The sequence below is a fragment of the Centruroides vittatus genome, unplaced genomic scaffold, assembly GCF_030686945.1.
Source record: "Centruroides vittatus isolate TY-2023 unplaced genomic scaffold, ASM3068694v2 contig_3087, whole genome shotgun sequence".
Classification (NCBI taxonomy): Eukaryota; Metazoa; Arthropoda; class Arachnida; order Scorpiones; family Buthidae; genus Centruroides; species Centruroides vittatus.
This window is the reverse complement of record NW_027121985.1, coordinates 1-13,135: the sequence shown is the minus strand read 5'-3', so window position 1 is coordinate 13,135 and position 13,135 is coordinate 1. Positions and strand designations below refer to the sequence as shown.

Sequence of the window (13,135 nt, the reverse complement as noted above, 5' to 3'; positions counted from 1 at the left end):
GGGTTTTCCGTCAATCATATCGTTCTCGTCTAATAGAATTGCTAGCTGTCTCTATCCTAATGGAAATGGCCAACCTTCAGAAACCCCAAATTCAGTAGGAACAGGATTTGCGGTAATATGTACCACAAAAACTGAAAAATTTGTACGTTGTGATAGAGAAAATTAGAAAGAAGCTTGAAAACGAGTTTCTGTGAAATTCTGTTGATAAAAATATCGATGCTTTGGGAAGATATATTGTTAACGTTTTCACTGGAACACTTGATTCTGCTTTTGATGAAGAAATGGCGAAGGAGAATACGTTTTTGCTGCACACAGGTTTTGTTGGAACAAAAAACGACTCATCCAGTATGACAAAGTGCTTTTGTCTTAACTTACGTTTTTTCTTACTTAAAAAAGAAGGAAAATTCGAATTTTCGTGTACTCAGTCACAATACAATTAAATAAGATTAGTAAATTCTGACTCCATCGTTTTAAATATTTTAATTTATTTTTAAATAAATTATTATTCTAAACATATACATAAAAATAATATATTTTCTCAAATATTATAAATTATTTTGGAATAATATATCAACAATAGTAGTTAATACTGTTGCAATTTTTTAAGTGAGTCTCTGTTTTCATCAGATATGGAAAGTTCTTTCTCTCTCAACTCCAGTTCTTGTTTCTTAAATTTAATTTTTTCCTGTTCTAGTTGAATAAATGAATCTGTTCTTTTCTGCTGAACAAGAATTAACTGAAGCAATGTGTTTTCTTTTTCTTACTTTTACTACAAAACATAAATTCACGTGGAAAACTAGCTATAAAATAACTATAAAATTAATTTTTTTACACTAAATCTTATAACTTTGTATATTAAATTAACAGGATTTAATACTATGCAGTTCATTTATAACAGATTCTACAGTACAAATTCAGTTCTTATAATTAATGCTACAGTTGCTTTAATGAAGTAATTTGAAAATATTTTTAAAATTTACTTAACTGACTCACTCCTTTTGATAAATCTGTATATTCACTATCTGTTAGATAAATTGAAAACATTTAAAAACCATAACAAATTTTTGTGTTATAATTATTTTGTATATGAGATTATTTATTTTGATGCATACTAACCCTTTTCAGAATCAGAAATAAAATTTATTCCTGTGACAGTGATATTTTCAATTTCTGGCAGTGCTGTAGATTCCTATTATTATAATAAATTACATTTTTAAAATATAAACAGAGAGGATAATAGTACTGATAGAAATTTCAAACTTCCGAAAATTCTTCAACTTCCGATTCCACAGAGTTTTGCTGCTCCAAACCACTGTATCTCCCATTATAGAAATAATTCATTCTTGTAAAAAAGATAATTTTTCATTCGACTCTCTATTATCCCCAGTCTTTTCTCTGCTGTTTTTATTCTCGATGCCTTCTCTTTCGCATTTCTCTTCATGTCAAGCCAACACTAATAAAAAAATTTTATTCGATAAAATTATACAGCAAATTTTTCCAAAAATAAAAAGAAGTATTATTCATAGAAAAAGAGAGTGAATTAAAATGATAGTAAATTATATGTATAAATTATTAAGAGCATAGACACTATATTAAGATTATTTATTAATCAAAATTAATCAGTTCGTTGAACAAATTAAAAAACAGATCAAGGAAAAAAACTGAAGAAAGGATTAAATTAAAATACCTTACTTACTTTTACTTTTACTTAACTTACTTTTTTCCATTCCACAACGGTTTTTTTTTTTTGCTGCAAAGCACGCATTTAATTATTGAATTAATTCTTTCCACATATCTAATTTGTTTTTTTCTAATAAACTGGTTGTCAAATTTTCCAGAGTTCATTTTCTTGTTGTATTCAATGTACTGTATGTGACTAATATTTCTTTCTGTTCGTTACTGATTTTTTTAAATAAAGCGTTTGGAGGTCTCCATTTTCTTTATTGCTATAACACAAAAGTAACTGCAACACGTATAGGCGTAGCTAGGGCGGGGCGGTGGGGGCGGGCCGCCCCGAGTGTCACCCCTACACGGGTGACATCCGGTAGGCCTGTACCTAAAAAAAAAAAAAAAAAAAAGATCAATGGCTCGCCTCCCATGACAGTTTCTTCGCTATGAGGAGACGCCACGAGAGCTCGCATCAGCTAAAAATCTTACTATGATTTATTCTATAAATCTAAACTCATACGTCGCGACATCGCATATTCAATATAGTGTTCAAGTTGCTCGAGTGCGGAAGATATTACAATTCAACAGTGTTTTATAAAAGAGTTAAAAAGGGTGACATCACGATATCCGCACCGGGTGTCACCTATGCTAGCTATGCCACAGGCAACACGTGCAAACTAATTTACATGGATTTGTTTACACCTTGGGTGCATATACTTTTGGAATCAAACTGATCCAAGATCACTTTGATCGTTCAAATCGTGTATACAAAGGAACTACTGCGATCCGATCAATCTCTATTTGCGTATACAAACGCCATCTAGGATCAACTGGATCGCGATCAAACTAATCCGAGCAGAGGGTAGGATCGTTTGGATCGGATAAAAGAGATTAAAGATGGCGGCTTCCATGGTTGAAGTTAAGCTTACAGTAAATAACGAAGAAACACGTTTAATTGTTGACAAAGAAACTTATTTAAAACTTATAAATGACAAGTAAAAACATCATTATTAAAATATCCGATAAACTGAGATGAAAAAAAAAGCATTTAGAGACAATTTTGCTAGATTGTACAGCAAGAATGTATAGCGTGCACTTTCATCTTTTCTGCAAGTTTTATTTTTTAATTTTGTGAAATTTTTATTTAAATTTTATTTTGTGGAAAACAATTTTATTCACATAGTAATACGATTTAAAAATTCGTATGAATGAGCACAAACAATTTTGTCAAATAAACGATAATTCATAACAGCGTATGTCGTTTAGTACTAACTACAGTTTTAATATCGAGGGATAAAATGGATTATTTTAATTTAATTAATTGATCCTTGTTAGTTAATATATACAGAGTTTCAAAGATATTATACGTATAATATTTTTAAAACTCAGTATATGTTAACTAACAAGGAGAGACTATTATTAACTAACAAATGTTTGCCGCCATCTTCGATCCTACTCGTATACTTTCTGCCATGACAGAAGCTATCTGTATCACGTGACAAGGACTCATCCGATTTTACAGATCGATCCATACAAAACGAAAAGTATATGCACCCCTGGTTACAGTTAAGTTGATTGGTCGAATCATTATAGTCGCAAACCAGATGCATCGTAAATAATAGAGGTTGAAGCGCACGTATTCAGCCTTAAACGTGAACGGCGGACGGACGGGCGCCGCCATCTGGCAATTCTATACGGTCGATAACGGCGTTTGCTACGTCTAGAATGGCGAGTAGACGATCGGCTTAAACTTCTTTATTTTTTGTGTTTGGGGTTGAAATTATGCCGTATTTTATTAAAATAATGATTATTTAAGCATTTACGAATAATATTGTAAAGAAACAGACGATTTTAATCCAGAAATTATTTAATTATTCAATTTTTTAGCAAGTGATGCGAAGTGCCTATAGAATTTATATTATATTTGTCTTCATAATAGCTTATCTTAAGGTAGGTTTGTTCTTCCACCGCATCTTCTACCATCAACAGCGTAATACGTTTGTAAATTTTCTAAAAATTAACTTTCCGAGCTGCTTTCGAATTTACATAAGTCACCACTTCCCTCGACAAAAGTATGAGGTAGTCCTATCGTCCGATCGTACGGTAGGAGAATTAAAAATAATTATTTAGTGTTATTAAACATCCTACAAATACTTTTAAAGAGTTTAATTTGTTGATTTACCTTCGCTGGTAACCCTCGACTCCGCCACTTTCTCAACAAATTTTCCGTGAGTCAATGCGCGACGTTTACTGAGTCGCGTGATGTTGTGAACGTGACTCAGTGAATTCGTTCTAGGTCTTTTACTTGGACTTAGAACGTCAAACGTGTACTGTGCGTCTGCTTGCCGTACAAGTTTAACGTTTGTACTTGCGCCTTAACCTCTCTAATCCCATCATGCTTAACGACATACGTAACCGAGTGAGTATGACGTATTTCCTCTCGGTTTTCGAGTTCGCTCGACGGGTCTAACTCGAGACTACCGATTATGTGAGTCATAGTAACACGAGTGAGTTGAATGACGTCAATTAGAGTACGACACGAAAAACTCGAGACTGAGGGCCCTGGCGAGGCTGGAAACCACGACCGAACTCCCAGTGTTCAGGGAACGGAACCGCTTTGCCACTTGTGGATCCATACAGAAATTACAGTAAAAGTGAGACGCGCGCCGTCTGCCAACAATAAATATAAACAGATAATGTAATCGTAATTCGGGTATCAAAGTTCTAGCTTTGGTACCCGAGTTTATTTGACATTAATATTTAATTAGATAGTAATATAGCGTATGAATAAAATATATTTTATTCAAATGTAGGTTTCTCCGAACGCCTATTGAAATATTCGTTAAGTTATTGCAATTAATTGAACCTGATGTTGAATGTACAGTACAGTACCATGCTTTCTACGTACGCCGACCCCAATGCTCTCGTCCCGCGTGATGTTTACGGCATCCTTTCTAAACGATATTTCTTTAGATGTGTATGTTTGTGATCCAGAAAAATTGTTTTATTCTTTTCCATTTGTTTCCTCTTCCTGGGTCTTATTGTACCGAGAAAAGAAACAAATTAAAATACAAATTACAGTCTTCTTTCTGTCCTAAGAGATCCTTGACAAATCAAAATATATTCTTCAATACAACATGCATTTATCACACTGCTTAAAGCTTGAGAAGCAAACACAAAGCAGCTCAGAACTACAGGGAAGTCGAACTTGCACAACCCTTCAACCCTTCTTTAACATTTTAATTATATATATATGGAATATACTATTAATTTTGACCTGCTTACAACTTTATAATTAGAACTGTCGTTCTCTCTGCAATAGGAGCTGAAAAAAATTTTCCTCTTGTTTGGGGTAAGTGATATTCACTGATGCACCAATGAATAATAGCCCACCCTTGTTAAAGTATAAAAGCAAGCAGCATTTACAAGAATCTAACAGTTTATTCTGAGCTATTATCCTGAATTTCTTTTAGAAGACTGCCGGTATATTTTAAAATATCTCTGTGTATTTGCTATACTTTCTCAAGAGAAGTTTTTAAGCTATCTTAATCGGACATAACTAGATAATAAATATATCTCTACTCTGATATTATTATTGTCTATTGTTAATTCTAATCTTCAATTAACCTTTGGAATAAGAAAACTTTGCTTGCAATTAACGAAGATTATTGTGTAAATTAATAGATACAAAAATATAAGAGGTTCTCAAGGTGTAAAAAATGTATCGTTTCTTAATAATTGGATTAATTTCTTTAGTAGGAGCGTATGACTTACATTTTCAGAAGGAATATGATTATATAATTAGTGAGTACTATAATCTAAAGCCGATATTATTTTATAAATCAATATAGTCAAAACTTTACTTTTTATAATGTAATATTTGTGAACAAGTTTTAAAATATCGTATATTTAGAAGTAGAATGATGCATAATTTTTTGGTATTGTCTATTTCCTAATTTAATAATCAGTTAAAGTTGATTGAAACTACTTTTAGAAGACATTTTTAAAAGTGATTTCGGTATGCATGATAGCGAAGATTATGGGATAAGAGAGAGAGAGAGAGAAATTCAAATATTAGTAAATCAATGAACAGCCAAAAACTATTTCGCTGTTTAATTATAAAATCATCATAAAATATATTGCATGAGACCGATAGACTCGTAAAAAGTTAATACATCAATAAAAGCACTGTCGTCGGACTTAGATATGTGCTCGAAGTTTCAGTCTTTTATTATAATTTATATTTAAAAGTATTATTTCTTCGATTTTTTCCCGGTTACTTGCGTTTCGGTTAACGGAGAGTCTACTGTATATTGCAAGTTGCTGAAATCTCAGATAATGATTTATTAATTAAAATTATTATATTGTTTAGTTGGCGCGGGATCAGCAGGATCTGTGGTGGCAAATAGATTGTCAAAAGACCGCAGTATAAGTGTTTTGCTTTTAGAGGCAGGATCTTGTCCTAGTCTTATCTCAGAAACAGCATTCTTTCCTGCGGAGTTGCAGAAAACAAAATATGATTGGAAATTTAAAACAGTTCCTCAAAGTAATTCTTGTTGGGGACTTAAAGATCAGGTGTTATTTATTTATTTATTTATTTATTTTTCTAACTATAAAAATCTTAATTAATTTTATTAAGAACGTTATTCTTTTACGATAGCGTAGCTCCTGGCCTCGAGGTAAAGTTCTGGGAGGAAGCAGCATTCTTAATTCTATGATGTACGTAAGAGGGAATAAAAGAGACTTTGATCAATGGGCTGAAGATGGAGCTACAGGTTGGAGTTATGATGAAGTTTTGCCTTATTTCAAAAAATCCGAAGATAATCGAATCTCCGAGGTTAATAAAAACGGTACAAAATCGGGAAAAAAGTTAAAATTATTTCATAATGATCCGTGTTAAATACAGATATGCCTCGACTTACGACATTTCGACATATTTATAAATGCGCCAGTGCATATTAGTAAACGAAGGGTTCAAACAGAACAAAGCAACTACTCTGCCAGCCCTATAACTGCCGTAATCTCAGATTCTCTCTATACACATCATAACAGCTATAATAAATGTGCATTCTGTTTTTGTCATTACTGACACTGATTACTGTTTATGGTTACCTTAGCATGAAATTGTTTCACGGAATGTTACTTTTATAGGGAACACGTGACCTCTCTCACGTAATTGCTACAAAACCAGATGGTCACTACACAGGTCGTGACCATCTGGTTTCATGTTTTCGTTCGTGTATACTATGTCCTACTGTCTGATCAAGTCGAGAGACATCTGTATAGAAAAAATATGTCTAAATAAATTAATAATTTATAATTGAAAATCGATTTATTTAGGTTATCACGGCATAGGAGGGGAACTGACTGTAGTAAAAACATTCGATAACTATTTAAAAAATATTTTTTTGAAAGCTAGAGAAGAACTTGGTTACGATTCAGGAGATTACAATGGCGAATCTCAAAAAGGTAAAAAGAGAGAGAGAGAAGGTTAAAAACAAAAGATTAAATGTACTATTTATTTTTAAATACAGTCAAGCATCGCTTTATATTCACGATAAGTTCTGTGAAATAGGACGTGTGAACACTGTATACGTACGAAGTTATGTGGGATAGACTAGTGTATTTGTATTGGCTGAATATCCGATACTGTAGCCTATTAGTTAAAACTGTTTATTATTTAATTATTTTTATATGTCATAGTTTAATTTATTATATAGTATTTATATTAAATCTAGGGAAGTTTACCATATGCTAAACTTTACGCCGTTTTAAACTTCCCCAGTATCAAGCGATGCCTGGCAGAGCAATCACTTTGTACAGTACGCAAGAGACATGAGATCAGTTTTACTATGTCCTTAACAAGCTTTTCCCATATACCACATTAGACCAATGTCTCTGAAAGATTTTCAAATAATTAATATCTAACATCAGAAATCATTTATAGCGACCTGTCAAACTAATTATTTTTGTTCTGAATACCTGACCTTAGATAAGGTCAAGTATTCAGAAAAATAATACTTGACCTCATCTACTTATATATAGATGAAGTCGGTGAGGACATTCATGTAAACTCTGAACTTACAACGACCTTTTATAGGTCATTGTAAGAGTTTACATGAAGTCCAAACCAGAAAGATACAGAATAAAGATCCAATGCCTTTGTGATGCAAAAAGTTTTTACTTTGTTTTTCATTGGAATAAAAAGTTTTTACTTATTCGACTTTTTTTATATATAATGAAAAAGAAAATATTCCGTGAGAAGACAAAAGGTCTGTACGAAAAGAATCGTCATGAAATTAGCTGAACCTATATATTGCAACTATAGGAGGAAGCCTCTTTTCTTTCAGTACCTCTTCCATCGATTTGGTACTGAAAGAATATATGCTCACTTACGGCGGAACATTACGGTAAAACAAATTCCTGCCAGATAAAAGTCGACCGGTATTTTCTTCGACCTTTGAATTTCAAAGCGACAAATACTGGTATCATTTGTACCAAAGAAAAATTAGTATTATTTTGTTACCTTCTACGCGTCATCAAGGCAATATGAACCAAACTAAGTCCAAACCAGAGGTTTTGGTTTTATAACAGCAACGTCGCTGCACAATAGCTCAGAATTTTTATTTGGCAGCTGAAAATGTATGAAAATGTAAAATCGATGTAGGAAAAATGATTTAGGGTTTCAAATTATTACGTATAAAACAAAGAGTTGTCCGAAAGTCAAGAATCGTTTGTGCATATATCGATTTATTTAAACTTCCTAACAGTTAAATTTGTTAGATAAAATTATAATCTATTTTATCGTTATATTTACTCGTAGATATATAACTTCAACATTGTTTTCTTCAGTATTTTCTGCCATACAAGCAACGTTGAGAGATGGTACTCGATGCAGTACAAAGAAGGCATTTCTGGATCCAATTAGAGGAAGAAGAAATATACATATTCTCACCTCTGCATTTGTGAAGAAGGTATCTTTACAATTAATTTTAATGTTAAGATAGTTTTCAATACTATAAATGATCGTGTTTCTAGGGTCTATCACAGAAACAATCACAATTTATGAAATATAACTTAAATTTTTAAATATAGCACGAAAGTAATTAAAGCAAAATTTACAGATTAATTTTGATGATAAAAAACGGGCGAAGTTTGTGACATTTGACTACCAAGATAAAACACTGACAATTGCCGTTCGTAAGGAAATAATTTTATCAGCAGGTACGATCAATTCTCCTCATATACTGATGTTGTCTGGAATTGGACTTAAAAAAGACCTAGAAAAATTTCAGGTAATTACATAATAATATTTAAATTCAAATCTGATAATCTGTTTAAATTTTCGCGTTTTATTTCCTTCAGATTCCTGTGATTTCCAATCTCCCCGTAGGAAAAAATCTACAAGATCACGTTAGCACATCCGCTATGATATTTACTATAAATGAACCATATTCGTTTTTAAAGTCCAGATTAACAGTTGATGATATAATTGAGTATTTAAAGAATGGAAACAGTAAGAACACGTTTTATACATATTTAAATATTATTGAAACTAACAAAAATATTATAAGCATGTAAAGTAAAACCTATCTAAAACGAAACCTGAATGAGGAATTATTTGCTGCGACATGGTCACAATACCGAGCTGCAATTTTTAATCATATTTTTAATTTATTTAATTTAAATACAGTATATACTGTCGATTTTACTACTGTCTTGCCCCTGTACATCATACTTTTCCTGTTAACAATAGTGTCATGTCGGTCATCTATCTAACTCCGTTCTCCAGATTAAGGAAAGACACACAATGGGAATTTATTGGTCTGAAATTTGAAAATTGCAGCCCAATAAACAAAAAATTAAAATTGACGTTCGCATCGGGTTCTTCCCAAGAACCTAGGATGTCGTAATGTAACGGCGTAGAATGTTCGTAGACCCAAGCTGCGCAGCTTTTTGAAGTTGACAGATATTAATTTTGTCAATGTTGATTTGCTTCTTGTGTTGCCCCAGGTTTTTCAGAACGGAATCCAGTGGGCCGCTAATCATTAGTACTGCTGCTGCTGGTTTGTGGCACAATCTTTGGAGTTCAATCTACAAGTCCATGTGTCTTGTATTTTTTTTGTTCTTTATCAATAATGGTCCTGATGTCAATTACTGCCAAGTTTTGGTTATGTCCACTTTTCATCAATTTTTTTCAGAAATATGCCATGCAATGCTTTATTTTGCCAACCTTCTGCTCTTTTCTTTAATGTTTCTTGCCGATATTCTTGTTTTGTGCCTTGAACCTTCAGCAGGTTTCGATTCTTCACTTCCGTTAGTGCCCATTCATGGCTATTGTTAATGTAATTAGCTAGAGTTTATGTGTTATATGTTTTTCTTCTTTCACTGTTTGACGTCCTTGCAAAAGACCTTTGCCTCCAGATTTACGGGGCAGGTACAACCTGTTAGTGTCGCTACGTGGATGTAGGGCATAGTGAAAAGGGCTAGATTGGCTAGATTAGAAGGGCTAGGGCCCTAGATTGGAAAACAAGAAAACTGATGACAAGTCATCAGTTTTCTTGTTTTCCAATCTAGGGCATCTAAATCAGCCAGCGTCCAGTTCTCAATGCCAGCAGTGTATCTGACAATTGGAATCGTCCAGGAAGTGATGACCTTTATTGTATTGCCGTCATTTAGCTTTGTCTTCAGGATTTTTCTGACGCTTTGGGTGTATTCTTTGTTAACAGTTGTTTTAACTTGACTGTGTTTGATGTTATCTAACTCGAATATGCCAAGGTATCTGTAGGCCTCTTGTTGGTTATTTTTAATAACCTGGCCATTTAGCATTTCTATTCCTTGACTTTTTGTAAGTTTTACTTTGGTCATAGTCACAGCGGCACATTTTTCCAATCCAAATTCCATCTAGATGTCTGAACTGAAAATACGGACCGTGTTGGTCAATGAGTGAATCTCACTTTCTGATTTTCCATGCAGTTTCAGGTCGTCCATGTACAATAAATGAGAAATGTCTGAGCATTCCTAGCTGTTTGATATCCCAAATTTGTTTCTGTAGGATCAATGACAACGGAATCATTACTATGACAAACTTTGTGACAATTATTATTATTATTACTACTACTACTACTTCAATTTTGTAAGTAAACATAACTATTTTTATTTTAGATAAATTAACTTCACTCGGAGGTGTTGAAGCTGTCGCCTTTGTAAACACGAAATATAATCTTATGCAAGATTGGCCGGATATAGAAATAATATTTCAGTCATTCAGTTTGGCTTCTGATGGAGGAGCATCATATATGTCAGGAATTGGGCTTACAGAACATGTAAGGGAATAACATATATTACTCAGTAATATAATACTTAATCAGAATAACTTATAATAAAATTAAGAGAAAACTCATTCATTAAATTAATTTATTTTGTATTTTTCATCATATTATTATTGGTATCTGAATAAATAAAACAGGTAACAAAGTTTCATGAAAAGTAAACTTTTAATTCAATAAATTCATACAAAAACCATAAAGTAACGTTATTAAAAGAAAAGGAAAAGAAAAAAAAACAAGTGAGATTCTGTCTGCATTGTAACATAGGTCTGATAAACTATACCCGCCAAATAGCTGTTTAGTTGGCGGTTTTATTAAACTGATCAGCTGCACGTTTATGAAATTGAAACGCTATTTAATGAGGGATGCTTCTGGTGAATCTTGATTTCCAGTAGTGTTTGAATTTAGAACTATAACTATATAACTTATTTATATTGTTATGCTAAGAAGAGACTCTCATCTTCAGACTCTCCATAAGATTCAACCAGTAATCTGGACACCGTAACTGGAAATGATGTGGGAATATCAGGAGGTATCCTTGAAACAATTTTTAAACACTTATGTTTTCTTCAATAATTTCTAAATTATTCATTTAAAATTTAAAATAATAAATTACGAAGTACAAATAAAAATACTTACGTTTAAGAAAAAGTAAGTATAATCCGTTTGCTATAACTTCATGCATGCTTCTGCAAGAAATAGTTCGCAGAAGCAGTATTCTTTCCTAGCAATTGCCTCGTGGACTAAGTTTTTATAACAATTAACGGATGTTCACATGTTTATTAGGATGCTGTTGCTTCTTCAATGAAACAAGTAATGCGGAGCGACTATATTGCAGCAGTAGTATAGATTCGATGCAAACTGGGGTATAAAATTAAATTAATATAGATTTTAATGTAAATGAATGATACAAACTGGGTTATAAAAATAAAGAGGATTACACTCTGAAGTCAAATTGCAGTTCATTTTATTATTTTAACGTTATTATATTGTAAAAATTATCAAATACGTAATTATGAATTTAATCTGTCAATTTCTCTGAAAAAAGTTCTTTATATTAAACAAAAAAGGAGTTGTAAGTCCTAATGTGGTGTAAAGTCTGACGGGACTTCTAAGTCCCATAATTTAAAAATTGTTATTATACATTTTAATTTTTTATTAACTTATCTGTGAACAAACACCTCTTCTGATGAGAAATTTAAAAAATTTTTACCAAAAAATAATTATTTTTTCTATATACACACTAGCGCCCTCTATTGTACACTTCATTTTGTGAAATAACTATTGTAGAGATTAAAAATCGTCTCCCTCCATTAATAAAATTTAATTTGTTAGAATTTAATGTAAAGTAATGATAAAATCGAATTATTTTTTAAAAATTATACTAGCACCCTCTGTCATAGAGTTTGTACCCTGAACTAAGTTGTGTAAACCTGTTGCTTTTCTTTGTTTGTGTGTTAGTAGAGGCGCTGGATTTGAAAAGCTGGAATTATTTTTTGTCACAAAGTTAGGAAATATCGTAAGTTATTGTGATATATATTTAATCTGTAGATAATATACGATCTAGTATTAGTATTTGTAATAATTTAAAAACATATGATTAGTATTTTTAACAAAACGTGAGGGGTGAACTTTGTTTCTTTGTTCTATTCAAAGGTTTAGAATCTCTAGATAATACATGATTGCTGTTAATTAAAAACATGCGATTGGTTGTTAGGTTTTTTAAAAGTAAATATGATTGGTCAGTATTTTTATATAAATTACTTTTTTAAAAAGAGGGAACTAGTTTTATATTTAAACCAGGATCATGGGGATGTATGGTTTCGTACTTACTTACGGCGACTCTAAAAATTATTCAGCCTCTAAGTGCTTATATAAGAGCTTGGACGCATGTGTTTCTGCAGCTAAAAATTTCTCGTTCGATGTTCCTGATAATTTTCCATTTATCCTTCGTTATTTTAAAGTCAAAGATATTTGGAAAGGACAAGGAAAATATGGTTTTATAATTGTCGATGAGGATGGGGAAATTAATGAGGTATGTAATGGATTATATGGTTCGTTTGAACGGTGTGCAGAAGACATGAGAGAAATATGTTTAGAAAATGATAAGAAAACTTTACTGATGTTTAAAGAGATAA

At 32.1% G+C, this 13,135-nt stretch overlaps 1 protein-coding gene across 1 annotated transcript; it reads left to right on the top strand.

The window, feature by feature from the left end:
• The first annotated feature begins 5,350 nt into the window (after positions 1 to 5,350).
• LOC136973115 (glucose dehydrogenase [FAD, quinone]-like) lies at positions 5,351 to 11,006 on the top strand. The gene is made up of 8 exons (XM_067267815.1): positions 5,351 to 5,472; positions 6,041 to 6,243; positions 6,329 to 6,518; positions 7,009 to 7,137; positions 8,521 to 8,642; positions 8,793 to 8,963; positions 9,034 to 9,184; positions 10,834 to 11,006. The coding sequence occupies exons 1-8, from the start codon at positions 5,388 to 5,390 to the stop codon at positions 11,004 to 11,006; spliced, it is 1,224 nt and encodes a 407-aa protein (XP_067123916.1). The 5' UTR covers positions 5,351 to 5,387.
• Positions 11,007 to 13,135: the final 2,129 nt, after the last annotated feature.